Source organism: Sinocyclocheilus rhinocerous, unplaced genomic scaffold (genome assembly GCF_001515625.1).
Source record: "Sinocyclocheilus rhinocerous isolate Xijiao unplaced genomic scaffold, SAMN03320098_v1.1 scaffold1338, whole genome shotgun sequence".
NCBI lineage: Eukaryota > Metazoa > Chordata > Actinopteri > Cypriniformes > Cyprinidae > Sinocyclocheilus > Sinocyclocheilus rhinocerous.
The window spans coordinates 847,022-873,922 of NW_015632722.1; the positions used below are offsets into that span (position 1 = coordinate 847,022).

Consider the following 26,901-nt stretch of genomic DNA (forward strand, 5'->3'; position numbering starts at 1 on the left):
GAAACACAGCGTCACACATGGCGGGCTAGAGTGAGCGGAGGCCGGCTTGAGTGAGGGCGGGCTTGAGAACGGCGCAGCGGGCGGGGTTGCGGCAACCACATGTGACGACCCCGGGCTGGACTCTGCTTCGTCCATGGTGAAAGCCGATCCGGCGATCCACAGCGCGAAGTGGATGTATTTCTTCAGCGACCAGCACGGATCAGCTTAGGCATGACGAAGTGGATATCGTCCTCTTTTGGAAGGCCAAACAAAGTAGTTTCGCTTTCACAACGAAACACACAGCGTCTCCACGACATGGCGGCGGCGGCAACAACAATACTACAGCGAGTAGGATGGTTCGCCCTTCTTTCTTTGCGTGAACATTTGGGCGGCGTTATGCAAATCCTCCCACATCATGACGTAGACATGTGGGGGCGTGTTAGAACGAGCCATTTTAGGAGGGCGTGGACAAGTCTTAACTTTTATAAAGAACATCTCTTTGGGTTTGAGACTTTAGTCTTTGCAACTTTAGGGATCTTATCTATACTCAAACAGCTTGTAACACTCCAAAGAGAAAGGAAAATTTGAAATTGCATCATATGACCCCTTTAAAATTAATACAAGTTTTCAACAGTAAACATAACCTACATGTAAAAATAGGGGAAATGAGCATGCACAATTAAATATATATATAAACCTCTAATATTCAATATGGTACAAATATTGTGCATTTCTAGCAAGAACTGTTCTCTAAAAACCTCATGTTGATCATTCACTAATCTGAAATCCTACATATCCCTCCACTCAAGTCAAAGATATTACTGAACCCATAAACACATGTTTACCCCCATAAAGTCAACAGCTGCAACCACGGTATAGCTTGTAAAGTCACTGTAAAACACATTACTATGCCACAACAACTCTACACCACAACCAAATGTGAGCCGCATGAAAAGAGCACAGTGTGATCCGCCTGGAGATCCAGCTCTTCCAACATGTGACATATGCCAAACACATCATGGAGATTTCCAAGGCTCTGGAAGTCTGACACCATCTCCCCTATTTAGATCCCAGCACTCACGTTAAATCGGACTCACTGGAGACTGAAGGGCACACAGAAACCCAGCATTTAGATGTACACAATGACTTTGTTGATGTTCACCCTCTAGTAATGCTAATGAAAAACATGATGATTATGTATTTAGATGCATTTAGAGGAAAGTAGCATTCCGGTTAAAGCTGGGGCTCAGATGTCAAAGGTACAGTACTGTGGTCAAAGACACTGACAAAACTAATATTAGCATTGTAACTGAAGCCAGTGGAAACAAGTGTTGCAAAAAGGATTTAGCTAGTTAACAAACAAGTTAAAGCTAACTTACCTTGACTCAGGCTGAGAGCCATGTTCCCCGAATTCAGTACTTCATCAAAACGGCTCAAAATGTTCTGTAACCTGAAACACACAGAACAGTAACGGTTTGAGATTAATATTAAAACTATACACACTCAATAAACAGCACATAATTTTAATGTGAATATTTTGGACATAATTTTGCCATCTTCAAAACAATCACAAACTAAGGCATTATGAAGTGTAAAGTTGGGCAATATCAAATATACACAATGATTTTGCTGGCGATATACAATTAAGCAACAGTGAATATTATGATTTTAACACGCTTTTTATTTTGCATCACAACCCTTTCTTGTCTTACAAGTATGCAGGCATTAAGAAAAATGTTTTAGTTCAGTGAATTTTGTGAATCAGTTCCAATTGTCAGCTTCAAATAATAAATTTAAAATTCTGATTTAAAGATACAATCATGGCATCACTCATGAATTAAAATGTTTTAGTGAGAATTTTTTTTTTAGGTAAATATTACTTTTATCACCAAGCATGGATAAAAAAAAATACTTGGTTGAAATTATGGTTTCTCTGATTCACTATAGTTCAAAACTTTGGGGTCACCAGGATTTAAAAAAAAAGAAATTAATACTTTTTTCAGCAAGGATGCATTACATTTATTAAATGTGACAGTAAAGAGATTAATGTTACAAAAGATTTATTTTCCAAAATAAATGCTGATCTTTTGAACTTTCTATTCATCAAAGAATACTACTTCCACAAAAATATTAAGCAGCACAACTATTTTCAACACTCATAAGAAATGTTTTTTGAGCACCAAATCAGCATATTAGAAAGATTTCTGCAGAATAAATTATATTTTCAAATATACTAAAACAGAAAAATATTTTAAATTATAATATTTCTTTTTTTTCTTTTTACTGTATTTTTGACCAAACATGATGCAGCCTGAATGAGCATAAGAGACTCAAAAATCATTTGAAAAAGTCTTTCTAACCACAAACGTTTGAACGGTAGTATACATAACTGAATATCAATAAAAAGTTTTAAAAATACTGAGATTTCTTTTCTTTTTTGTAATATAGCCCACCCTAATAGGATGATATAGTGCAATGGCAATTCAATAAATGTATTTCTTTCTCTTGCACTGAACAACTAAAAGGCTTTCTGAAGTAACACATCTTGCACACTTCAAAAAGAATAAAACTGTGGCAACTGCACCAAAGGCTTTAAAGGGGTCATATGATGCTTTTTTAAAGATCATTATTTTGTGTATTTGGTGTAACAGAATATGTTGACATGCTTTAATGTTCAAAAAACACATTATTTTTCAAATATTGTACATTATTATAGGTCCTCTATACCCCGCTTAGTCTTTGCAACTTCAGGGATCTTATCTATGCACAATCAGCTTGTAACACTCCAAAGAGAAAGGAAAACTTGAAATCGCATCATATGACCCCTTTAATCTGTCCATCACAATAATGCGGCTTCTGTTTAAAACAGATACAGACAAGTTTGCCGTTCTACACATTCATGCGGAGCCCAACTAACATCACTCACAGAAAATGTTACGCTAAGTAGCTTTAACAGCCTTTAATTTACTTTTTTCCTTCAAGCTTGAAAAATGTTTAAGCCATAAAGATATGTATTAAAGGCAATTAAGATGCAAAGGCTAACCTAATACCACACGGATGAACCACTAGCACAGTGATAACCACTTTAACAAATGAGTGCATTACAAAAAAATACCAAATTTAAAATGCTGCACATCTACAGTGTGCACTTAAAAGTCATAGCTTAATTACTATCCTTGAAGTGCCTGCCAAGACTATTTTCAACGCAACGAACAATTAACAAGACACCGCAGCCCAATTACTGTCCCTCACTGGCCCAATGTATAGCAGATCGAATACTAAAGTGCAGCTACAAAATGTCAAGAATGATGCTTAAACCCTGCATGAGACTGAATGATATTTGGTAAGTGTGCTAGACCAGCAGACCATCACACAGACAACCATGAACTAATATATAATATACACATACAATAATGTGCACACGCTCACATTCTCACATGCAATATGCATGTAAATGCACATTCAAGGCCACATGTGAAATGTTGCATGTGTGTGCTTAACGCAGTGTTTGCAGTGCAGACGAATCAGGCGTGTTTATACACACACACACACACAGATCATCAATCCCTATTAACGCACCCGATTTAGGATATCTGCTCTTTCTATTCAAAATGGTGCAGCTGCGGATGACACAAGAGGCTAAAAAGCAACGAGACAGAGAGAAAGTGAATAAACAGCCAAGAACGAGAAGAAAGAGAGAACAAGCGACGAGAGGAAGAAAGAGAAAAGGGTACAGAGGGACGGCATGCGAGGTCCCACCCACCTGCTCAGACATACTGCCCTTCATATGTGGCCGAGGAGCGCTGAAAAGACTCGACTGCCGTGTGTCTGCGTGTGCGCCACGGAAAACTAAGAAACTGCCCACTGTGTGTATGTGTGTGTGTGAGAGATAGACAGCGCAAGGATTCTATTCCCCTTTACATAACCTCCTGTCTGGAACACACACCAGTGGGAGGGGCTAAAGCTGTGGAGCTCAGAGACAGGGCTCCCACCCCTCCCCCTTCCAGACACGGGCACACACAAACACACACACTAAGGCCCAATCCCAATTCTATTTTATAACCCTTCCCTTTCGCCTACCCCTTCCCCTTGTCCCTTGAAACAGAGTGTCAAGGGGTAGGGGTGAAAATATTCCCCTAAGAATAATGATATGACGTTTGTTAGCAAATATTAGCGATTTTTTGCAAACATTTCTTTGAGTAACATGACCATAAATATGAACTCACGATTGAATGTAACATAAAACAAATGATTACTTTTCGTTAAAATCTTTATTAATGCCAAAAATGCTTACATTTATGTGTCTTTTTGTTTGCTCGGGCAGCCATGTTGCCCCTGAAGCCGGTTTACGCTGAGATAATTCATACCCCTTTGTTTGAAGTGTGGTCCCGAAAAATCTTCGTTTGAAGGGCTGTCTGGCCCTTCCCCTACCCCTACCCCTTCAACCAAAAGAGAATTGAGACACCCCTACCCCTTCACGTGAACGCGCGAAACGGAGGGGTAGGGGAAAGGGGAAGGGCTAAGGGGTAGAATTGGGATTGGGCCTTAAGCACTGATCACATTCCCCCTCTCCTCACTGCTGCCCCCCGCTTCTTGCCTTGGTTCAGTCGGTTCAGATTGCCCTTTCGGTCTCTTTCCTTCCTGTTTTGACTGACACGACCCCAAGCTCGCGGTCCTGTCCTTTCAAACTGTATCCATGTCAACAATATGCATGTCCTTTCTTGTAGCCATTATCTCTTGGTCAGATGAGGGCAGCGCAGACACTGAATTTGTATGTACAGTAGCTTAGAGTGATTTTCGGCTTGTGTGCCCACCCTCGAGTGTGGGGCATCACATCACATCATATCATATCATATCAATGTGATGTGATGCAACAGGATTCCAAAGGCAAAGTGTAAGAGATAAACAACATCGAACCCTCACAAAATTATACATGCAGAAAGAAAGAGTGAACTCAAATACGCTCTACTAAATCCTGTATATTTGTTATACAGTATTTGTTATTGGATGGTATTAGATTTTTTTTAAATCAATATTGCATAAATATTGTTCAAAATTGGATATTTAAAAGGGATCCACTGATAATAAAATTCTGGCTGATATTATGAGCAGTAAAAAATCTTTTTCCTTGTCGATAAACGCTAAATAACGAGTTTAAAATTCTATACTAATTTAACTAAATAATGATTTTTTTTTAATTAAAGATAAAGATACTAATATATCACATAGCCCAAATATTCAAGTCACCTTTCTTTATATAGTTCTTAAATATGAGGCAAATTCTGCTGTAAAGCAGCTCTACTGAAGACAACAGTGTCATTATTCAGTCAGTTCAATTGCTGATTCAAATTAATTCAGCAATAGTGTCAATGTTGCAAAATATATAAATTATAAACAAATTCGATTCACCTATAAAGCAGCTCTACAGAAGAACTTAAGGATCATTTTTAGATTTAAAATGACTTTTTAAAGTTGTAACTGCAATGATTTTATTTAAAATTTACATTTACATTTTTTTAAATATATTGCTAAATAGATATAAAATATATTTGTGCATATATAAACTATTTTTTAATAAATATTAACAAATTTTTTATAAAAATACACTAATTTCAGAATTTCAGCGTAAAAGTTTTACCAGTTTTCGGTTTCTGTCGTTTAAGACGGTTGCACACCGAAAGAGAAGCACAGCGCCACGTCGCACTACGTCTAGAACAATTCGTACAACAAGTACAACACGAAGTAGCTGGGCACCACGGACAGATGCTGAACGGCGCCGCCGGTGTGTGTACGCTCATAGAAAATAATGTGTTCAAATTTTAAAGACGTGGCGCGACGCGACACTTCACTTCTCGTCCGGTGTGCAACCGCCTTTAGAATACATATCTGCTAGTAGGGAGGATTAATTAGCTTACTGCTTATTTTATTTAAAACTTTATGCTGATTGTGCATGTTGTTTGCCGTTAGCTGTAATTAGAATCTAAAAAGACTTTTTGCTACCTGTTAATTTGCGCGACACCGACAACGCAAAGTAGCATTTTTCTTTTATTCTACTTACTTTCCTTTCCTGTCTCCAACACTTTCAACATGTGTTTTCATTATATTCCTCTTGTCTCTCAAAGGTAACACTCTTACACAACACACAGGACATGGCGCAATCAGGCTAACCTGTGTCCTATCCACACTTCTTCTATGGGCCTCTGGAATTGTCAGTCAGCTGTCAACAAAGCTGACTTTATTCCAATCTTTGCTACTCAGTCAGCTCTTAGTCTCTTAGGCATTGCTATGCTGATGACATGCAGCTCTACCTCTCATTTGAACCAGATGATTCAACGGTACCTGCTCGGATCTCAGACTGCCTGATGGACATCTCGCCATGGATGAAAGAGCATCACCTGCAGCTCAACCTGGCAAAGACAGAATGTCTCATCTTCCCAGTCACCCCATCAGTACAGCACCAGTTTACCACCCAACTGGGCTCATCAACGATAATCCCATCGAGTTCGGCCAGGAATCTTGAGGTGATCCGTGATGATCAGCTGACCTTTAAAGATCACATTGCAAAAACAGCACGATCATGCAGGTTTGCATTACACAACATCAGGAAAATCAGACCCTTCCTAACAGAGCATGCAACACAGCTTCTCATCCAGGCCCTTGTAATTTCTAGGTTGGACTATCGCAATGCTCTTCTGGATGGACTTCCAACATATGCAATCAGACCTCTGCAAATGAGTCAGAATGCAGCAGCAAGTCTTGTTTTCAATGAGCCCAAGAGAGCCCATGTCACACCGCTTCTTATCTCTCTGCACTGGCTTCCAGTTGCGGCTCGCATCAAGTTCAGGACATTGGTGCTTGCCTACAGAACTGCCACAGGCTTTGCACCCTCCTACCTCCACTCTCTCTTATGCTTCTACATCTCCTCCAGAAGCCTGCAGAGTCAGAGTCATAACCGTGTCACACACCAGACAACTTGACACATCATGCCACAGCTATGGAAACCAGGTGGAACATGTGGGTCATTCCGGACCAGGCCCAATATAGTTCAGTTTGTATTGAAACATCTGGACTACACAAAACATGAATCATTCTGAACTTTAAATCTGATTCCTGGGAAAATTAATATAGTGCAACAGTGCCAAAATCTAAGACCATGAAACCATAAGAGGAAAAAACACACAACAGCATAGATTCCTCCAGAAATGAATCCATTATGTACAGGAAAAAAAAACTTGATTCAGCATCATCCACTGGCATTAGAAAACTGATTGTGAAATGTTCAAGATGCAGCCAATGGAGTCTGTCCAAGCGCCTTAAGGATCTTACATCAGACAGAGAGGAATGCAGGAGTATTAGACAGTCTTCAAAAACTAAATTTATCAACAGCACACACTGATGTCAGCCTGCAAGATTTTATCAGATTACAAGGAATCCTTTTAAACACAATGTAAATAGACTGTCATCATTCTATAACAGTAAACCCATGAGTTAATTTCTTGGAATGTATACAGTACACGTATCACAAAGATTTCAAATAACCTCCTTTGAATGTCCAGAAATTTTCAATAGAACTGCAATGACAGACTAATAAATAGAGTTGTGTAATAATATAATTCAGTGCTCTTTGGATTTTTATTCAATCAAAAGGCTGATCTCAAGAGAAAATTGTCAAGTAATCCATCCAAGGGCTTCTGTGTGGAAAGATAATTAAAGGGGTCATATGATGCTTTTTTAAAGATCATTATTTTGTGTATTTGGTGTAACAGAAAATGTTGACATGCCATAGGTTCTGATTTACAAAAAGCTTTTGTGAATAAAAACATGCAAACTTCTTTGCAAACACAAAAATGTCCACACTATAATAATAATAATAATTCATTACATTTATATAGCGCTTTTCTAGGCACTCAAAGCGCTTTACATTGTCAGGGGGGTATCTCCTCATCCACCACCAGTGTGCAGCATCCACCTGGATGATGCGACGGCAGCCATGTTGCGCCAGAACGCCCACCACACACCAGCTTACTGGTGGAGAGGAGACAGAGTGATGAAGCCAATCAGCAGATATGGGGATGATTAGGAGGCCATGATGGTCAGAGGCCAATGGGCAAATTTGGCCAGGATGCCGAGGTCACACCTCTACTCTTTTCGAAAGACATCCTGGGATTTTTAATGACCACAGAGAGTCAGGACCTCGGTTTAACGTCTCATCCGAAGGACGGAGCTTGTTGACAGTATAGAGTCCCTATCACTACACTGGGGTGCTAGGACCCAAACAGACCACAGGGTGAGCACCCCCTGCTGGCCTCACTAACACCTCTTCCAGCAGCAACCTAGTTTTCCCAGGAGGTCTCCCATCCAGGTACTGACCAGGCTCAGCCCTGCTTAGCTTCAGTGGGTAACCAGTCTTGGGCTACAGGTTGATATGGCTGCCGGTTCTATCTATTCTATCTATTATATTATATCTATTAATATAATCTATTAATGTAGTCTAGTGAAGATGTATATATATTAAAATGCAGTCCAGTATCAATTCAAATTTCACTTGCAAAGTGAATTTAGTACATGATAGTAACAGTTTGTGCAAATTAAAGATTAAAAGATTTGACGCTCAAAATTATTTTTGATATAGCTTAGATCCATGTCACAATAATTAAAAAGTGTAAATAACGTTGTTTTGTTTTTGATTTGTGGATTCGAGTGAAATCAATTTTGTTTTGCAATTGTTCCAAAATATTTCAAATTTGATAAAATACACACAAAAAATAAATAGGCTATACACTACATATGTTATGCTGTCATATTTAAAGAAATAGTTTGCACCAAAAATGAAAATTTGCTGAAAACGCTCAAGCCATCCAAGATGTTGATGAGTTTGTTTCTTCATCAGAAAAGATTTTGAGAAATTCAGCATTACATTACTTGCTCACCAATGGATCCTCTGCAGTGAATGGGTGCCAGAATGAGAGTTTAAACAGCTGATAAAAACATCACAATAATCCACAAGTAAACTAAATGACTCCAGTACCTCAATTAACATCTTGTGAAGCAAAAAGCTGTGTGTTTGTAATAAACAAATCCACTATTAAGGCCTAACTTCAAATAGTTGCTTCCGGCTAAAATACAAGTCCTCTATCCATAATATTGCTTTCTTCAGTGAAAAAGTCATATCTCCTGATACAGGAAAGTAATCTAAGCAGATAAAGCACCATTCACAAGTGTCCAAAAACAGTCAAAAACAAAACAACCCCGATCTAAACCATTATCTACAAACATCTATTTTGAAGGGTAAACACAACAGGGGATGGACTTTTTTACCAGAGGTAGTGTTATCATTAATTAGGACTAGTATTTTGGCCAGAATCGATGGTTTAAAGTTAAAAAGTCTTAATGATGCATTTGTTTCTTACAAACGTGCAGCTTTTCACTTCACAAGACGTTAATTAATGTACTGAAGTCATGTGGATTATTATGGTGATGTTTCTGGCGGCACTCATTCACTGCAGACGATCCACTGCTGAGCATGTGATGTAATGCTAAATATTGCTTCTGATATCTGTTCTGATAAAAAAAAAAACCTATCTACATGTTGGATGGCTTTAGGGTGAGTACATTTTTTAGCAAATTTTCATTTTGGTTGAACGGCTCCTTTAGTCATACCTGAAATCGCTGGTATTTTGTAAGAGCCACAAATGAGCAGCACTCCTAACATATACACAATTACCACACGCAAACGACTTTAAATATAGGTGTGTCCAATTTATGTGAATGTGCTGCTATTTATACAGTTCTTCATAATAAATCACCCACAATACACCCAAGATGCGCACAAGCAATCTCGTAGCTCGAAGTCATTAAAACTGACTCATGGAGTAATTATACCAATCCTGAAACTGTCAACACAACTGTGGTGTGGATATAACATGTGAGTGCATTTGAGATGGAATGATGCTTGTTGGCTTAGCACAGTGTCATTAAATTGATAAAACTAAGATTTGTAGAAAGCTTGCGCATTTAACAGTAAATCACACTAACCGCGCAGACGGTAGATCTCTTTTGTTGAGGTCTATTCTCACTTTCTCTCCCACATGCCGATACACCTCCACTAGGCTTGTCATAGCTGCCTCCCGTACCTGTGGAACACAAAACATACTCTTAACCAAGAAACACAACTACAGATCCATCCTATTACAGTCCCAGTCACACTGAAAATTCACTCATTTACAATGAGCAGGTGACATGAGTGACAGCAACCGATTAAATAGCTGTCTATGTGAATGCTAATTTTTACATACACTACTGTTCAAATGTTTGGGGTTGGCATATTTTGTAATGTTTTTGAAAGAAGTCTCTTATGAACACCAAGGCTGGTTTATTTGATCCAAAACACAGTAAAAACAGTAATATTGGGAAATTTTATTACAATTTAAATAACCGTTTTCCATTTTAATACACTGACAACAAATTTGGTGTAGGATCTACTTTGGAATTATTTATGAAATTTACTAGCAACTTTTAAGTGAAAATTGTTTCAAAGAAATGATGAGTAACATTAAATTAAACATGAATTTTTTAAGTAGAAAGACTGAAATAGTATTTTCTTATGAAACATTCCAATATTCTTTGTTTAATTTACAACTTCAAAAAATAATTTTTACAGCGTATATTTTAACAATTTATTCCTATGATGGCAAAGCTGAATTTTTCATTAGCCATTATTTCATATTCCATATTCTCATTGTTTAAAGTTCAAACTAACAGCATTTATTTGCAATGGAAATCTTTTGTAACATTAGAGATGTCTTTACTGTCACTTTTGATCAACTTAATGTGTCCTTACTTGATATATTAATTTCTTTCAAAAAGAGTGGACAATTGGGAATGATTTTTCATTCAATTTTTCTAGATTTTACTTTTCAAATCTCTAAAAGATCACTGCCTCATTTCTCTCATCTCAACCTCTGAATCTAATGCTGTTCTCTGTGAGTGGCCCATTCGCCCAGCGGGAGCTTGAACTCAGCTGTACATGTCTAGAAACCTAACATTAGTGCGGACTGCCTCCCTCCCTCACACACATAAAGGACAGAAACAGAGAGTGCATCCAACTCGCTTGACTTTTTCACACACATTCCAAGCATTACATACATACACAGACACAGATTCATACCTGGGGGTTTTGGTCTCCTGTTAGCGAACAGAGATGTGGAACAAATTTACTCAAACTTAAGGGCTGAGCACCGTATCTAAGAGAGAGAGAGAGAGAGAGAGAGAGAGAAACAAATAAACACAGTTCACAGCAAGTTCAAATTACCATGCATGTATATATACACAGTTGGATACACAAGCTTATTTTGCATTTAAAAATGTGTATTTTGAGGAACATTTCAGCTGGTGACAATGAGCACTGGACTCCACTGACTTTCAGTATTTGGACAAAAAAAAAACAGACATTTTTCAAAATAAGTCCAACAGGTTCGGAACAACATGAACCTGTTGACAGATGACAGAATTTTTCATTTCAGGCTGAACTACCCCATAATGGAATACAAAACCAAAACAACTGCAATTTCAAATCTGCTTTGTAATTAAAGCAAACTATATTGTACATAACATCTTATTATTATAATAACAATGTAGTCTAATGCTTTTTGGATTATGTGAAAGCTCTTTTGTGTCAACAGTGAGGAGTAATGTTACTGAGAAACTAGTTTTGTTTGTATACGAGTGTTTAAGTAGTGCTTCAATGAGAATGTCTGTTAATCTGACCTTCCTGGTATCGATACAGGCAGGTAAGAGGATTACCTCAGTGGGCCGAGTTTGTTTACAATGTGTGACAGACAGGGAACCTGTATGTGTGAATGTCTGAAGATTATATCGAAATATCAGTGAATTTAGATGTCAAAACAGGTTGCAACGTCTGAGATGATGAACTAACAGAAATCACTCCTGTTGGTGATAAACCCGGGATGTGATTGCATCAAAATACTGTGATATGGAAGACCAGCGCCCCCTGTTGGACAAGACTTCCAGTACAAAATGTGGGTTTGTTTACAAAGTGAGAATGGATGGGATTGTATGAAGGACTTACGCATTTAGAGTGGCAACCAAGCACAAGCAGAGTCCCTCTCTACTGCGGAAGTTTTTGTGTTTGAAGCCAGAAAACAGCCTCTCCCAAACATACTACACAGAGACAGAGGAAAAGAAACAGTGTAACTGGTTCATTACATATCCATTACTGCAAAAGCAGAGAGAGAAAGAGACAATGAGCTATGAAGGAAATCAAGAATCACTGGCAGTAGTAACTAGCAAAAAGGATCAAATGTGGTTCTATTCACCCAGCAGCTCACATACACAAAAAAATCTAGACAGCAGCATTATGATTTTTTTGTCAGTATGAATGGGTGTGATGATCATTTCAAACTGAACTGCCCATTCGCTGTACAGTTAGCTCACCATGGGTGTTGCCGTCTGCTCCATCAGCTTCAAAATGAGTGCTTGTGCCTGTTCTCGAACCTGATCCTTCGCATCACCCAAACGGTCAACTAATGCAGGCACCACTGAGTGGGAAAAAAAAAGCAAAAAAAGAGGTTTAAAAGGCGATCTAAAAATGCAGGGCTGCACAATTTCTTTAAAAACAAAAGCTCCAGGTTTGCTGTACTTGTTTGTAGGGCCCCATATTTTGTAATTATATCAATGACTATAATATTATTATTAACCTTTATTTAACCAGGTAAGTCAGTTGAGAACCATTTCTCATTTACAGTGGCACAGAAAAATTGTACTACTACTACTACTGCTAATAATAATAATAATAATAAAGAATAATCTTTATCACTATAAAGGAATAAGTAATATGAAATATTCCTATTGTAATATTTACATTGTAAACTAATATATTATGAATGTAATATTTTACTGTTAAAAATTGTATATAAGAAAATAAGAATTATTATTATTATTTTATTTTACAGTACAACTGTAAAATTACAACTATAATATTTATGGTTGTCTTAATTTCTTCATTTTCAAATGTTAAACCATTAAGCTTTTATTTTTGGCCAAAAAAAGCACAGGAAGATCACAAGCACTTCTCTGTGCAAGTTTAGGAAGATGGTTAGCGCATGTTGCGTTTTAATATATGTTATAAGCGACCCAAACTAAGATCAGAGATGAGATCGTATGGACAGCATTTACTGTCAACCAAGTCGCTCTGAGATGCTGAAAACACTGAATCATGAGCTGCGCGCATGTCAATGAACACAGTACTGGCTTCACTCTAAAGCACATATATTTACTTGGCGCAGCCTCTGTGATTTGATGATCACACTAAGCCATATCGCAATTTCAGTTTTATTTCGATTAAAAGTGCAGCCCTATAATAATGTGTACATTTAATAAAACATACTTTTCATATGCCTGAATGCAATATGCAAATACAACCATTTGTAAATCAAAGTTGCTTCCCCCAAATATATGTTTTTGAGCAACCCAAAGCAGTACACTGGCTCAACCAATGGTGTGAGTTGGGGGCAGGTCTATCTGTTTGGCCAACCAATGACAGACAAATCCATTTAGCGCTGCTAGAGGCCCAGACATATCGTTTCATTTCATCTAACTTTCTACATTGTTGTACACCAGGCACACTCAAACGATCTCTTTGTGTGAAGTCATCTCATTCCTTTCTCTATACTCCATTTGTTCCATGTTTTCAGATGAATGAGGTATATGATGAGTGAGGGGGGCCATCTGTTATTATCATAACAACCCATTCCCGTGGTAACAGGAGGCGGGGCTCAAACAGCTGAGAGACAAGCACTGAGCCTGTGGATTGTGTCATGTACACAGCAAGTCATCCTGGCATTCCCCTTTCTGCTGATTATGCAATGGAGAAGATCTTTAGCTAATGCTGCCTTATTGAAGCTGTGACTTCAGTGGAACAAACAACAAACGTGCACACATCGCTTACCTGTGATGATATAACCTCTGAAGCGATCAGTCATCCGATCCACAAATGCGCTGACGATATCGATCCCCAGCAATGCAACCTGACACCAAACAAGAAAGAGACAAATCAGCTGAAAACATCAAACCTCACTCCTCCTCTCACGCAGGCAAACTGTACGACAGCACTCTGATTCTGCTTATTCAGTATCTGATACAGTATCTGTTACAGAGCTTTGTGTTGATGTGCGCTATGTCTTTAAGAAGGACTATTGTTATTGTGTGTGGGTGGGTGAATGAAAATAAGAGATTGTGAGACGGACTTTATTTGAGGATTGTGGTGGGATCGCTGCAGTGTGTTTTTTGGCAGTGTAGGATGGAAGTTCACATTCCAGAGAAACAATCAAATATTTACTACATCCAAGAAGCTCCAGTTATGACCTATTTTAGGCAAAGCAGCCAGAGAGAGTCCTGAGTAAGGACAACAGAGAGGGTGCACCTGAAAGGCAAAACTGGAAAACACCTGGGCATTTCATTTTGGAAACTGCTTAAATGTGTTTTAATTGGACAGCGTTCAACTACACACTTAGCAATGAGGTCAGCCACACTTTAGGGATTAACCTAATTTTTTCAAGTTAATACAATCAGCAAGCATTTCTGGTTTCTTCTCTTGTGTGACTTATGGAGAAAACACTGTGTGTAAATCAAGTCCATTCTTAGATCATTGAACTTTGTCAGCATTTAACTCTATATGAAGCATCGCTTCTCGACCTGTTCTTACCAAAAATGGTACCTCTATTACAGATACATTAGATTTCAGAATTAAACATCATCATAAATGTATTTTTTGCAATTATTTTGTAAATGTAAATGTTTGGGGTGGGTAAGATTTAAATTTTTTTTTTTTGAAAGATGTGACTTACACTCACCACGGCAGCATTTATATGATCAAAAATATCAAAAATTACAATAAACACAATTTTTTATTTTAATATATTTTAAAATGTTATGTATTATTAACCTGCCTCTCTTAATAATCAATTAAGAAAATTTACGAAGTGTTGTATTTAAATATACACAACAAATATAACATTGAAATTAATAAATATATTTATTTAAATATAAGATTTTCATAATATTTTATTATAATTATACATTAATTGTAAAATAATTAAATTACAAAAAAATATTATTTAATTATAAATATATATGCACATTACTACACATTAGTTTGGGGTCGGTACAATTTTTTGAAATGTTTTTTAAATAAGTCTCTTACACTCACCAAGGCAGCAATTACATGATTAAAAATACAGTGAAAACAGTAATATTATGAAATATTACTCTGTTTTAAAATAATAGTTTTCTATTTTAATATATTTTAAAATTTATAATTTATACCTGTAATGACAAAGCTGAAGTTTCGGCATCATTACTCCAGTCTTCAGTGTCACATGATCCTTTAGAAATCCTTCTAATATGCGGATTTGCTGCTCAAGAAACATTTCTTTTTATTATCAATTTCTCAGTTATGCTGCTAAAAAAAATTCAGGATACTATGATTTTTTTTTTAAAAGTTCAAAATAGCATTTATTTGAAAAATAAATATTTTGTAACATAATAAATGTCTTTGCTGTCACTTTTGATCAATTTAATGTGTACTTGCTGAAAAATTTATTAATTTCTTAAAAAAAAAAAAAATCTCACTGACCCCAAGACTTTAAACGACAGAGTATATTGAATAGTAAAAAAAAAATAAAAATAAACTAATTTATTTACAAAAATATTTTAGTGGAGAGATGAAAACGGTCTACCAGATCTTCAACAAAAGGGCCAAAGAATTTGACACCCTGCATTTATCAAACCACATACATTTGTAGAATTCTGCAGCTGTGTCTCCAATTTATGAATCACCCTCATCATTTCTAAAATCCAACCTCAATGAGTCTGATGTCATAGCCGTCTATTAACATCAGCCCCTGAAGACCAGAACTACCAGCTGAAGACAAAACACAGATGAATGTCTAAAGCTGCTTTTAAAACATCAATACTCAATCATATTTCATTCCACACTTCCCGTTTCAATGTCACTGTTTGCAGAAGTGTCCATTTTTGCCTCAGCCTTGAACATCAGCAGCAGCATGAGCCAGCATAAAAGCTTCGGCTTGCATCCACAGGCCATTTAAACATGCTTTTCTTAATCGACATAACACACACACACACACACAAAAGCAAATGTAAATGGATTACTCAAATAAACTGCAGTGACGTGTGCCTTTACAGCCCCAGTGTAACAGAACAATACCCCACGCGACCCTCCCCCATCCTCACAACACCCCCACCAGAAAATCCACTCTCTCCTAGACACAAATGAATATGTAATGTATGCACATTGATATTAATGTACTATTTGAACACTTTTTACCTAAACACTTCTACACACAGAAGCTTATCGTAAATACAATTACTTGAGCATTTTTCTGTCAGTTTGACAGAAAGGCACAGAAATTAATGTACAATCACATAAACCTGATGCATTTAGTGATTTACATGCAATAATAAATTTTATGAGAATAAACTATTAGGTTTGGCTCAAGACTGTCACTCCAGAACAATGCAGGCATCCTTCATAACCTACGTGCCAAACGGCTTATAACACACTTAATTTAAATATACACCCCCAAAGCAGGTCACACGCTATGTACCTTGTAATTGCTGGAATTGACCCATCCCGTCAGCTCATCTATGGTTTTATCCAGGCGGGGTTTGTCCTGCTCCACATCCCAGGACCTCTGCGGGTCGCTCAGGTAGTTTATGAGATCCGGGCCGACCTGCAGCCGTCGGGTCACGTCCTTCTGCAAAACCTGCTGGTAAAAATAGTCCATGTTGTCATTTTCCTCCATCGGGACGCTTTGTGGGTAGTCCTCAGGTCGCGGCGAAACAATAACAACGACAGAGTGACTGTCAGAGTCGCGTAAACGGCACGAGAAACTGAAATGTGTACAAAGAGGAAGTCAAATACTGGCTTTAAAGACACTCTCTGAGGGTGGCTGAAGTCTGTTGTTTAGTGCATTAACGATGCAGTAACGGAAAATAAACAACTTTGACAAAGTTTCCCAGGAACCAAATGGTTGATCCCCCGAACAAAAAGTGTGTTTCCACTGAACAACAAAGTGTGGGCGACCACGGACGCAAAGCAAAGTAAAAGAGATCCGCTGCGAGGCGCGTATAAAAACAGTGGAAATGTATCGGCTAACTCGGCTAGCTTGAACTCTTATGGTCGAGTATCCTGGGGCCTGCCGCCGGGGCTCTCCTCCCTCCAGGCGTCCATTTCAGAAAAGCCCGCTTCACGCCGCTCGGGTGATGAGTGGATGAGCCGCCGGGAAGCGCGCTGCTTTCACGGCTCTCCTGTTTACACTTAATCCAAATATAATCCGCTGTTTGACAGCTGCCTCCTGAGCTCACGACTTGATCACGGCCACTAGACCGCCAGTAACCGCAATAGTGGAGTGTTGAATAGCAAACGATCCCAAGGAAGAGTTGGGCCGAGGCCTTGAGGTCCTTCAACGCCGCACAGATGTCCTGCATGATGCCTGAATGAAAATATGCTCATTTGGTACACAATTCATTATTTATCAGAGGCTGTGCAGTGCGACAGTATCAGAATAGAGACAACATACATGTTTATTATATAATATCAAGAGAGAGACTATACATGTTTTATTGTTGTTGCTGTTGTTATTATTATTATTATTATTATTAATGTATCCAACCGGCTTCAATGAGAATTTATTTTTGATGATGATTCTGGTTATTCCAGTAGGCCTATGTTGACACTTTTTCTTGTGGTATTGTTGACTGAATCACATTTGGTAACTAAGTTGTTGCATATTTGAATATATAACTAAATTATTATTACTTCTTAATTATAACATACCTCTTCTTATTGTAATACTTTACGCACATAGACTTTCAAAGAACCATTTTGTGCATTTAAAAGCACCAAGAAGATTATACTTACTTTGAATAACGCACACGCTTGTATCCATACAACACACATTTTTTTAAATATGCTCTTCCGTCTCCCCCTAGTGGCATTAAATGTGTATGTCAAACGTAATTAAAATAAATAAATAAATGAATGAATGAATGAATGAATGAATTAATGAATTGGTGATACATACCACATTAATAGAATGTACTAGATATTCTATACTACATACTATACTACATACTACATACTAAACTACAGAGCATACTACATTTTTAGAGTCTATTTTACATACATATACACAGTATTACTTTGCAATATTATTAGGTTACCAAAATCCATATCCATATTCAACTATACGTTTTTGTCTCAAGGGCTTTCTAGTACTCTGCTATAATGCAAAACTCTCTTACCCAATAATTTGAAATAAATTTTTAAGTTATATGGTTATTTTAGTCTATTATGTTCCTGTTTGAATTTAGATCATGATCATTTTTATTATTTATTCTATTTTATATTCATTATAAAATCTTAAAATTAAGTAGTTACAATGTAGCTAGCTAGCTTTTTGTTAATAGCTTGCAACTCTTATCAAAAGTGTCTTGACATTGCTACTTGATAAGCTACATTTTCAAACATGCAAACATGTCTACAGAACACATATATGGTGAAGAGAGAAAAAACAACAACAACAGGTTTCAGGTCCTGTTTAAGTGAATCAGTGGTGTAAAATGGTCTAAAATTTCAAGATGCTAAATCATGTATTGTTATAACCATGTTAATAAACACGATTCATTTCAACAATAAACAGGGTATATGAAACCATAAGAACTAACCATCCAGAATGTGACACACAGCTCAGATCTTTTATTTAAAGAAATGTCACATTAACAACCAGAACACAAGGACATTCAGGTAACTTTTCATCTTTGTCAAAAAATATGGGAGAGAAGGAGGGGAACAGATTAACTGTTACAGAACAATACTAAATAAACTTCATTTCGCAGACAGGTTTAGCATTGCCTTCTAAAGTGGTCGAGATAAAGAATACTGGAATCACTGGTGTATGCACTGACAGGAAATGATGACACCATCATCAGCATCAGCATCACATCTAATGGCAAAAACCAACTTAAATAGAGAAGAATACAAGAGAAAAAAATATGATGAACTACATCGCAGCCCTGAGCATTTCTGTGGCTGTAACCCACCCCTCCGTCCAGTTGCAAAATCAAAGGCACTCACACGGACAAAAAACATTTCCATTGAGTAGATGATCAACTCAGCAGCTGTTTTCATCAGCAAGACTCAACATGATTTTAAATATGCAATGTTACGCATCAAACCAATGTTGCACATCAGTTTTATGCACGAGACTTAAGGGATGAACTTACAGGGACCGTTCACCCAAATATGAAATTTTTGTCATCATTCACTTTGTACCAAAACTCACCATTCATTTTCATTGCATCTTGGTCTATACAATGAATGTGAATATAGACTGAAACTAACATTTTTTGTTCCACACATAAAGACAGGTTTGAAGATGGGTGAGAAGATAACAGAAGTAAAAATTTTTGTGGAACCATCACTTTAAATCATGATCGCTTGGTTAAGGTTTGATATTTTTCCCTTGGCGTATTTGTACTGTTGATTTTTGTATAATTTACATATAACACTCAGATCTGACCTAGTTCACCCAAAAAATGAACACTGTGTCATTATTTACTCATCCTTGTGTTGTTTCAAACCAGTATGACTTTCTTTTGTAAAAAACAAAAGATGACATTGTGTAGAATGAACATCGAATGGACACAAAAACATATTTTTCCAAATATGTTCTTCTGTGTTCCAAGCTTGGAATGACATGAGGATGAGAAAACGATAACAGAATTTTCATTTTTGGGTGAACTACGCCTTTAATGATGTGTAATTGGCAGTAAATATACAGGAATGGGACATTGCGATGAGAATACTTTGAAATATTGAGGAATATTGCCTGAATAAGGAGTGTTCTAAATCCTGTCACATACCACAGTTACATATGCCTGGGCTTTCAATATTGCACTGAAACATTGTGAAACTTATGATAATTTTTATTCCTGATGTATCCCCCCTCCCCCCCAACCCTTAGCACATGTATATTATCTAAATTTGAACATTCACATCAATCATGACATACTGTAACTCCACACTGAAGCAAAATCCACTTTATCTTGCATGCACAATCTCAGTCCTTTTCTTCCCCTCGCTCACTCAGGTGATTTCAATTGCGATTTTTTCGTCCTCTCAAAATTAGGGTGAGCACTAACAGAAAATAAAAAAAACATTTTACTCCAGTTTTAATACGGGCTGATTCATTGTAGTGTTATATTTCGTTTTCTATATTTAAACATCCTCACACACACGCAAAACCAGACAGAAAAGCTTCCTGCTCTTAGGTTCGAGAAAGTAACATGATCAATCGGTGGGAGGCGTATCCTACAAAACTCCAGAGACTTGCATCCTGCTGCTCATTTCCTGTTGTTTCAATTTGTTCTCGTCGTAAGAGAATGCATTCTTATTGGTTGAGGAAGAGGAGCAGGACGTAAACACTGTGTAGTCGTCATAACGGCATCAAAATGCCTCAAAGTTCTTTGCGGATTCGTTCTATATTCATTAGTTCCATAATGCTTTAAGTACTTCCTCCAATTTGTTTTCTATATATCCAAATATGAAATATTTTACATGGTAGCTCCTTGATTTTTCTTCTTTTATATCCAAGTAGGTGGTATTGTATGTGCGTAGTATTTGTCACGTTGCATTGTATTTATTTTGCGTAACTTGTTCAGGTCCATCCTGCTGCCAGGCAACCGCTCATTGAACAAGCCATGCCTCCTGTAGCCACAACCCCACACAGCGTCTCGTAGTGGTGTGGAGCGGAGGCAGGGCGGAGTTTAGAAGTTGTCTGACAGCTTGACTTTCTATGGGATCTCCCAGAAGCCCCTCCTTCTGTCAGAGTATGACGCAGCATCGACAGAGACGCTGACCACCTCCGTGCACTGAAGGAGGGGGTGTCACTGGGGCAAAGTAAGCGTGGACTTTGATCTCAGGAAGGTGAGCCTACAGGAGAAACAACAGCAGAATGAGCCAGAGTGCAGAATGTGACATGACAACTGGATTAAGTCATTTTTTACACCCTGAAAAAAAGAAAAGTCCAATAGCTTGTCATGTTTGGTTTGGACCAAAACTCAAGATTAACACAGAAGACTTTAAATGGAAGAATTAAAGGGGTCATATGATGCGATTTCAATTTTTCCTTTCTCTTTGGAGTGTTACAAGCTCTTGGTGCATAAAGAAGATCTGTAAAGTTGCAAAGACTAAAGTCTCAAATGCTACTTTTTTTCAAAAAGTAGAAATTAATAAAATTAATAAGACTTCTACAGTAAAACATAATATGAATAATAGATTTGTTGATAATATCACTATTATTAATTATAAAACTATACCATTGTATAAAATATACTGCATAAATTTCATATTAGGCATATAATGTTATAAATAAATATTTTAAATACACAGCATATTATAACAGCCCAATTGTTTGAGGTTTTAAGAACAACAGTCTTTATGATTATGACTGTGTACATGAAGCATGGCAAGACTTCATCAGTGAAGGAAAATAGAGGATGAAACTGAAAGTAAATCATAGGGATCATTGAGCACCAAAGAGGATTGTGTCCAAACAACATAGAACTACTGAAGAAAAGTGACAGCAAACCTAAACCTGGACAGCTGGAGCACCAAAATGAACTTCATCATCTGCCCTGACCAGACAAATCAACTGACTTGAATGTTATTAAACCACTGTGGGCACTGTAACCAGTGACAACTTACAAATGAGGCCCTGACGTTTGTTCATAGATGTTACAGATTGTAATGTGAACAGTGTAAAACTGAAATGTTTGAAATTTCACATTTATGAAATGTGAAAGTCACATTATCATGTTTTCATGACTGATCACTGCTGTTGGCACTGCAGACACTGCACATTTGAATTCTGCACATAAATGGGGATCATTTTTGTCTTTATGCGGTTGTTAGAGTTGAGACTATGTGTGGGAGTTGTGACATATCTAGCAATTATTTTCCACAGACCCGGATTCGTTTGATGCCCGCGCGGGTGACCTGCTGGCAGTCATAGAGCTCAATGCGTTCCAGATGCTGGCAACTCTTGAGGTGCTCCAGTGTGATGTCTGTGATCAAGGGGCAGTTGTCCAGCTCCACGACCTGCAGACGCTCCTGACCACACACACTGCTGCTCAGGTGTCTGATTCCATCGTCTGTTATCAACTCGCAGTGAGATAGGCTCTAGAAAACACACACACACACACGCCAAACTGAGCAAGCTATAAAGAGTGAGCTTCTGAAAACAAATGGACATGCTTCATAATTCCTTTACAGAAAGCCATAAATAACAAGCATGGAAACAATACTCCCACACACTCTCTCTCAAACACTCACCAGCGCCTGCAGCCGAGGGCAGTGGATTGAGAGCTGAACCAGAGTGTTATCAGTCACCTGAATGGGACATACAGACACAGAACATTAATATTAGCATGCTGACTAATCAGGATAAATTGTTGCAAGGAAACAGACACAGCTCAACAGCAGTAAAAAAAAAAAAAAAAAAAAGATTTTATTAGTAACAGAATAGCTAAAACAACAGAATTTCATAGAAATACAGCTGCAACATACTTTGCATGTGTGCTTAAGAATATAAAAAAAAAAAATCAGAATAACTGGCTATATAGTAGAGGTAGATTTTACTGAAAATTTGATCTGTGCTGTTAGCACAATTTTTTTTCACCTTTTAATTGTATCATACATTTGAATTGTTTCATACATTTAATATATTCAATAACGAATTCTAATATTTAATATTTTATGAATTAGAATATCAAAAATGTATTTATTTTGATAAATTGTTCACATTTTTCATTGTTTTTACATTGTTTAATTAATTCTTTCTTTGTTTTTTTTATTGTTGTTTTACGGTTTACATTTTATTGCAGGCTGCCTAGTGACAACTTTCCCCAAATATAATACCATTCAAAATGTCGAGGTTAGTAAGTTTTTCTTTCTTTAAAGAAATTAATACTTTTATTCAGAAAGGGTGTATTCAATTTATAAAAAGTCACAGTAAATGTTACAAAAGATTTATATTTCAAATAAATCAGTTTCCATAAAAATATTAAGAAGCACAACTGTTTTCAACATTGATAATAAGAAATGTTTCTTGAGCAAATCAGCATATCAGAATGATTTCTGAAATATCATGTGACACTGAAACCTGCAGTAATGAAGGCTGCTGAAAATTCACCTTTGCCATCACAGGAATAAATTACATTTGAACATATACTGAAATAGAAAACTGTATTTCAGTGTATTTTATTGTATTTAATCAAATAAATGCAGTCTTTGTGAGAATAAGGAACTTCTTCAAAAACATTTCAAATATCTTACCAACCCCACACTTTGAATGATAGTCCATATTTATTTTATATTAATATTTATAACATTATCAGCTATAATGAATATATATAGCACATTACTAAGATACTAATTTAAAAAAACCTATATTTACCCTTCAATGCACAAAAGTGAACCCGTCCATGATGACTAGGCAATATACACCAAATAAGAACTTATGGATTTTAAACTCACCAAAATACATTCCTCTAAATCCATCTTCTCCAAATCATGACAATTCTAAAACAGAAGGCATAGCTTGTTTAGGAATCCTGTCACATCAGCGATGTCTCTCTAAATCCAATGTGTTTATGTTTTGTAATTTTGGGGTGTTTGTGTGATTACTCACTCTGGCAAGAACAGTAAAACCAGCATCAGTCACATGTGAGCAGCGAGCAGCCTCCAGGATCCTGAGGAAAACACATGCAATGTGAATGAATGACTCTGTGTGGGCATGTGTGCTTATCTGCGTACAGATGAAGAAAGCTTTACTTGAGCCGTTGGCAGTTGAGGCCGAGGGCAGTCAGAGAAGCATCTGTGATGTTGCTGCAGCCAGACACACAAACCATCTGCAGTTTGTGACAACCACGGCACAAACTCACAAAGCCGTCATCTGTGATTTGCTGCAAGATGGATAAAACAACAAATTAACATTGTGTATTTGTTTTTCACAAGCAATATTTAACAAAAGTATAGTAATAATTCAAAATCTTACTGTGCATGATTGCATGTTGATTGTCATGAGCTCTGGACAGTGCTTTTGAAGCTGCTTCAGTGCAGTATCATCAAGCTGAAAAGACACATTTAACAATTATTATGTCACATTATCAATGATTTCACTCAAAGTGTTTTGTGTGAGTGTGTGCTTGTATAGATGTATGTACCTGTGTGCAGCCTCTCAGAAACAGAGCTCTGACGCTTGTGCAGCCACGGCTGAGAGCCTCGATGCCATCACTCGTGATCTGATCACACCAGGACAGGTTCAGATTCTCCAACATCCGACAGCCCTCACTAGCAGGCAGAAAGAGCCAATACGAGGGTATGAAGCAAACAAAACGCTAAAAAATAACTTAAACACCACTACACCACCTAACAAACACAAAAAACCCAAAATAAAGTTATTTAAAAGAAAAATAAAGGAAACTTTTGAACCGCTAACCAGTAGAGTAAAAAACAATACACAATGAATTTTTTTTTTAAATATTGATTTATCAAATTATTAAAAAACAAAAATACATTTTTCTCCTTTTCCAGTTATAATAAACCCCTGTTATGAGGATCATTAAACCATTCAAAATTTGTTTCCAAAACTTATAATAATAAAAAACAAAATAATAATAAAATAAATATAAACATTATTATTTTCTTTTTAAAATGTGCTTTTTGCATTTCAAACCATACCTTGCGCTGTTAAGATGTGGGAATATAAGCAGCAATTATCTCAAATGTCTAACAATTAGTAAATAACTGGTCACTCCCAGAATTTCCTGTTTCACCAGCTCATACAGTATAATCTACTACAACTGTGGAAAAAAAATCATTAGAAGAAATGTGACAGAGGTGACAGACTTATAATCATTAGCAAAGTCACCCTCCTGACACAATGAAATTAAAACTAGGCTTTGATTTAACATTCCCCAATTAAGTTTTAAAGACTCCATAAAATCTCAAGTTTTTCACAGTTTTGCATTTTTTAGTCCATTAGCTTTGAGGTCACCAAGTGCTTAAAAATTGAGTCTTTCACTTCTGACAAAATTAAGCAATAATATTGTTGTCCTATTTTACACTCAAGGACATAAATTTTTTGTCCAATAATCATCATGATTCGTGCTAACCCAAACAGGACTTATGGTCATGATATTTAACATTATTTACAGAATCAAAACAAATAATCCAGCCTAAATTAGTCATTATAACTACCCCACCTTAAGGCCTTAAGTGCATGATTGGTGATGGACACGCAGGAGGTCAGGTCAAGGTGGCGAAGTTTGGAGCAAAACTTGCTAAGGCTGACGCAGGTGGAGTCTGTGATCTTGGTGCAGCCGTTGAGGTTTAGATGTTCAATGTTGCGACAGTTCTGAGCAAAGGTCCTGCCAAATCAAATGAAACCTCTTAGCTAACAATGTTAAACAGAAAAACTACACAATAAAAACCAGATACACATGGGCCAAAACAGCAACATATAATCATTATACCATCTCCTAACCAGCCACAATATGACACGTTTGTCACAATGAAAGCTAAACTGCTGCACAATCCAATCAGCTATTTGAAAGATATTTGATATATAATATGCAATTATATGGAAAGAGACCAATGATATGCATAGTGGGCGGGGCCACTATGAAATAGAAACCAATAAAAATCCATTAAAAAAATTATACAAAATGCCCTGTCAGTATTCACAAATCTCAGCCAGTTAGGACAAAAACTGATTCACTGAAATCACTTTCATAACTTGCTACTTTGACTTGCTTAAATGCAGCTGAATGCTATTTTATACTTTTGATTGGACAGTTTCACTAATTGCATGAACTGTGCAATCCTACAGTGCATGTTTTAATTAACAAAAAGTAATGCGGCTCACTTCATGGAGGCATCTCCCACACTGAGGCAGCCCCGAAGACTGAGCTGCCTCAAAAACCCCCCACATCGCTTCGAGATGTTCTCCACGACACGTCCCTAATAGAAAGACAGAGAGAGAGAGAGAGATCAGGCAGAGGATCAGGGATGACGTTACAGTCTATGGATTCAGCAGAAAGCCTACTGACCCAGTGTTAATCCCACACACATAACACCCACAGACAGACAATTTAAAGCACATAGCAACATATAACTGATGAAGTACTAAGACATACAAAGCAAAAGCCAATAACACACAAGACTGTATCTGCAATCACAAACCAAAACATTTACTTTACACATGCTTTTTCACCTCAATATCTGTCTGAAAGTTAAAGAGATCAATCTTCTGCCAGTTGCTTCCATCTAATGCAAGAACATTCCATGCCTGTTCATCCACAGAGAAAAGGAGGAAGCATTGTTAGAAAACTTAATCTTAATTCTAGACATTTTTGTTTCATTTTAACTAAACAAGCAGCTGAACATACCTTGGATACTTGGGCACACCTACACAATGTAACTACATCCAGGAAGGAGAAAATCCTGAAATAAAAACAGAGACTTTTGATTAATTGTTTATTTTTTGTTTATTATTCAGTTTTTTCCTTGCTACCCACTTCCTGTAATCCTTTGACAGTACATACAAAAGTATGTCAAGCCAATAAAGCAATTTGAATTTTGGAAATTAAAAAAAAAAATCAGATGGCCAGACCAATAGATAGATAGATAAATAGATAGATAGATAGATAGATATGCATACAAGATAGACACGCAGAAAGAACGACAGAACGATATATATAATGACAGACAGACAGACAGACAGAGATAGATAGATAGATAGATAGATAGATAGATGA

The 26,901-nt window shown here is 37.0% G+C and overlaps 2 protein-coding genes across 14 annotated transcripts in view; both read right to left on the bottom strand.

Moving 5' to 3' along the window:
- The window catches only part of clasp2 (cytoplasmic linker associated protein 2), a 53,485-nt gene extending 35,988 nt beyond the window's left edge, over positions 1-17,497 (bottom strand). For 12 of the 13 annotated variants that reach the window (XM_016555915.1, XM_016555920.1, XM_016555917.1 and 9 more), the window contains exons 1-7: positions 16,626-17,497; positions 13,946-14,024; positions 12,433-12,536; positions 12,068-12,159; positions 11,147-11,222; positions 10,015-10,112; positions 1,359-1,429 (exon numbers count right to left, since the gene is read on the bottom strand). In XM_016555915.1, coding sequence (XP_016411401.1) covers positions 1,359-1,429; positions 10,015-10,112; positions 11,147-11,222; positions 12,068-12,159; positions 12,433-12,536; positions 13,946-14,024; positions 16,626-16,823 — 718 coding nt within the window. In that variant the 5' untranslated portion in view covers positions 16,824-17,497. Of the gene's footprint in view, positions 1-1,358; positions 1,430-3,742; positions 3,913-10,014; positions 10,113-11,146; positions 11,223-12,067; positions 12,160-12,432; positions 12,537-13,945; positions 14,025-16,625 lie in introns of those variants that run through there. The other variant, XM_016555925.1, reaches the window with a different exon arrangement.
- Positions 17,498-18,758: 1,261 nt separating this feature from the next.
- The window catches only part of LOC107742856 (F-box/LRR-repeat protein 2-like), a 9,587-nt gene continuing 1,444 nt past the window's right edge, over positions 18,759-26,901 (bottom strand). Inside the window, exons 3-14 of the mRNA XM_016555929.1 lie at positions 26,533-26,587; positions 26,358-26,432; positions 26,010-26,104; positions 25,348-25,512; positions 24,307-24,433; positions 24,138-24,212; positions 23,915-24,045; positions 23,772-23,832; positions 23,618-23,662; positions 22,415-22,471; positions 22,049-22,261; positions 18,759-21,013 (exon numbers count right to left, since the gene is read on the bottom strand). Coding sequence (XP_016411415.1) covers positions 20,906-21,013; positions 22,049-22,261; positions 22,415-22,471; positions 23,618-23,662; positions 23,772-23,832; positions 23,915-24,045; positions 24,138-24,212; positions 24,307-24,433; positions 25,348-25,512; positions 26,010-26,104; positions 26,358-26,432; positions 26,533-26,587 — 1,207 coding nt within the window. The 3' untranslated portion in view covers positions 18,759-20,905. The remainder of the gene's footprint in view (positions 21,014-22,048; positions 22,262-22,414; positions 22,472-23,617; positions 23,663-23,771; positions 23,833-23,914; positions 24,046-24,137; positions 24,213-24,306; positions 24,434-25,347; positions 25,513-26,009; positions 26,105-26,357; positions 26,433-26,532; positions 26,588-26,901) is intronic.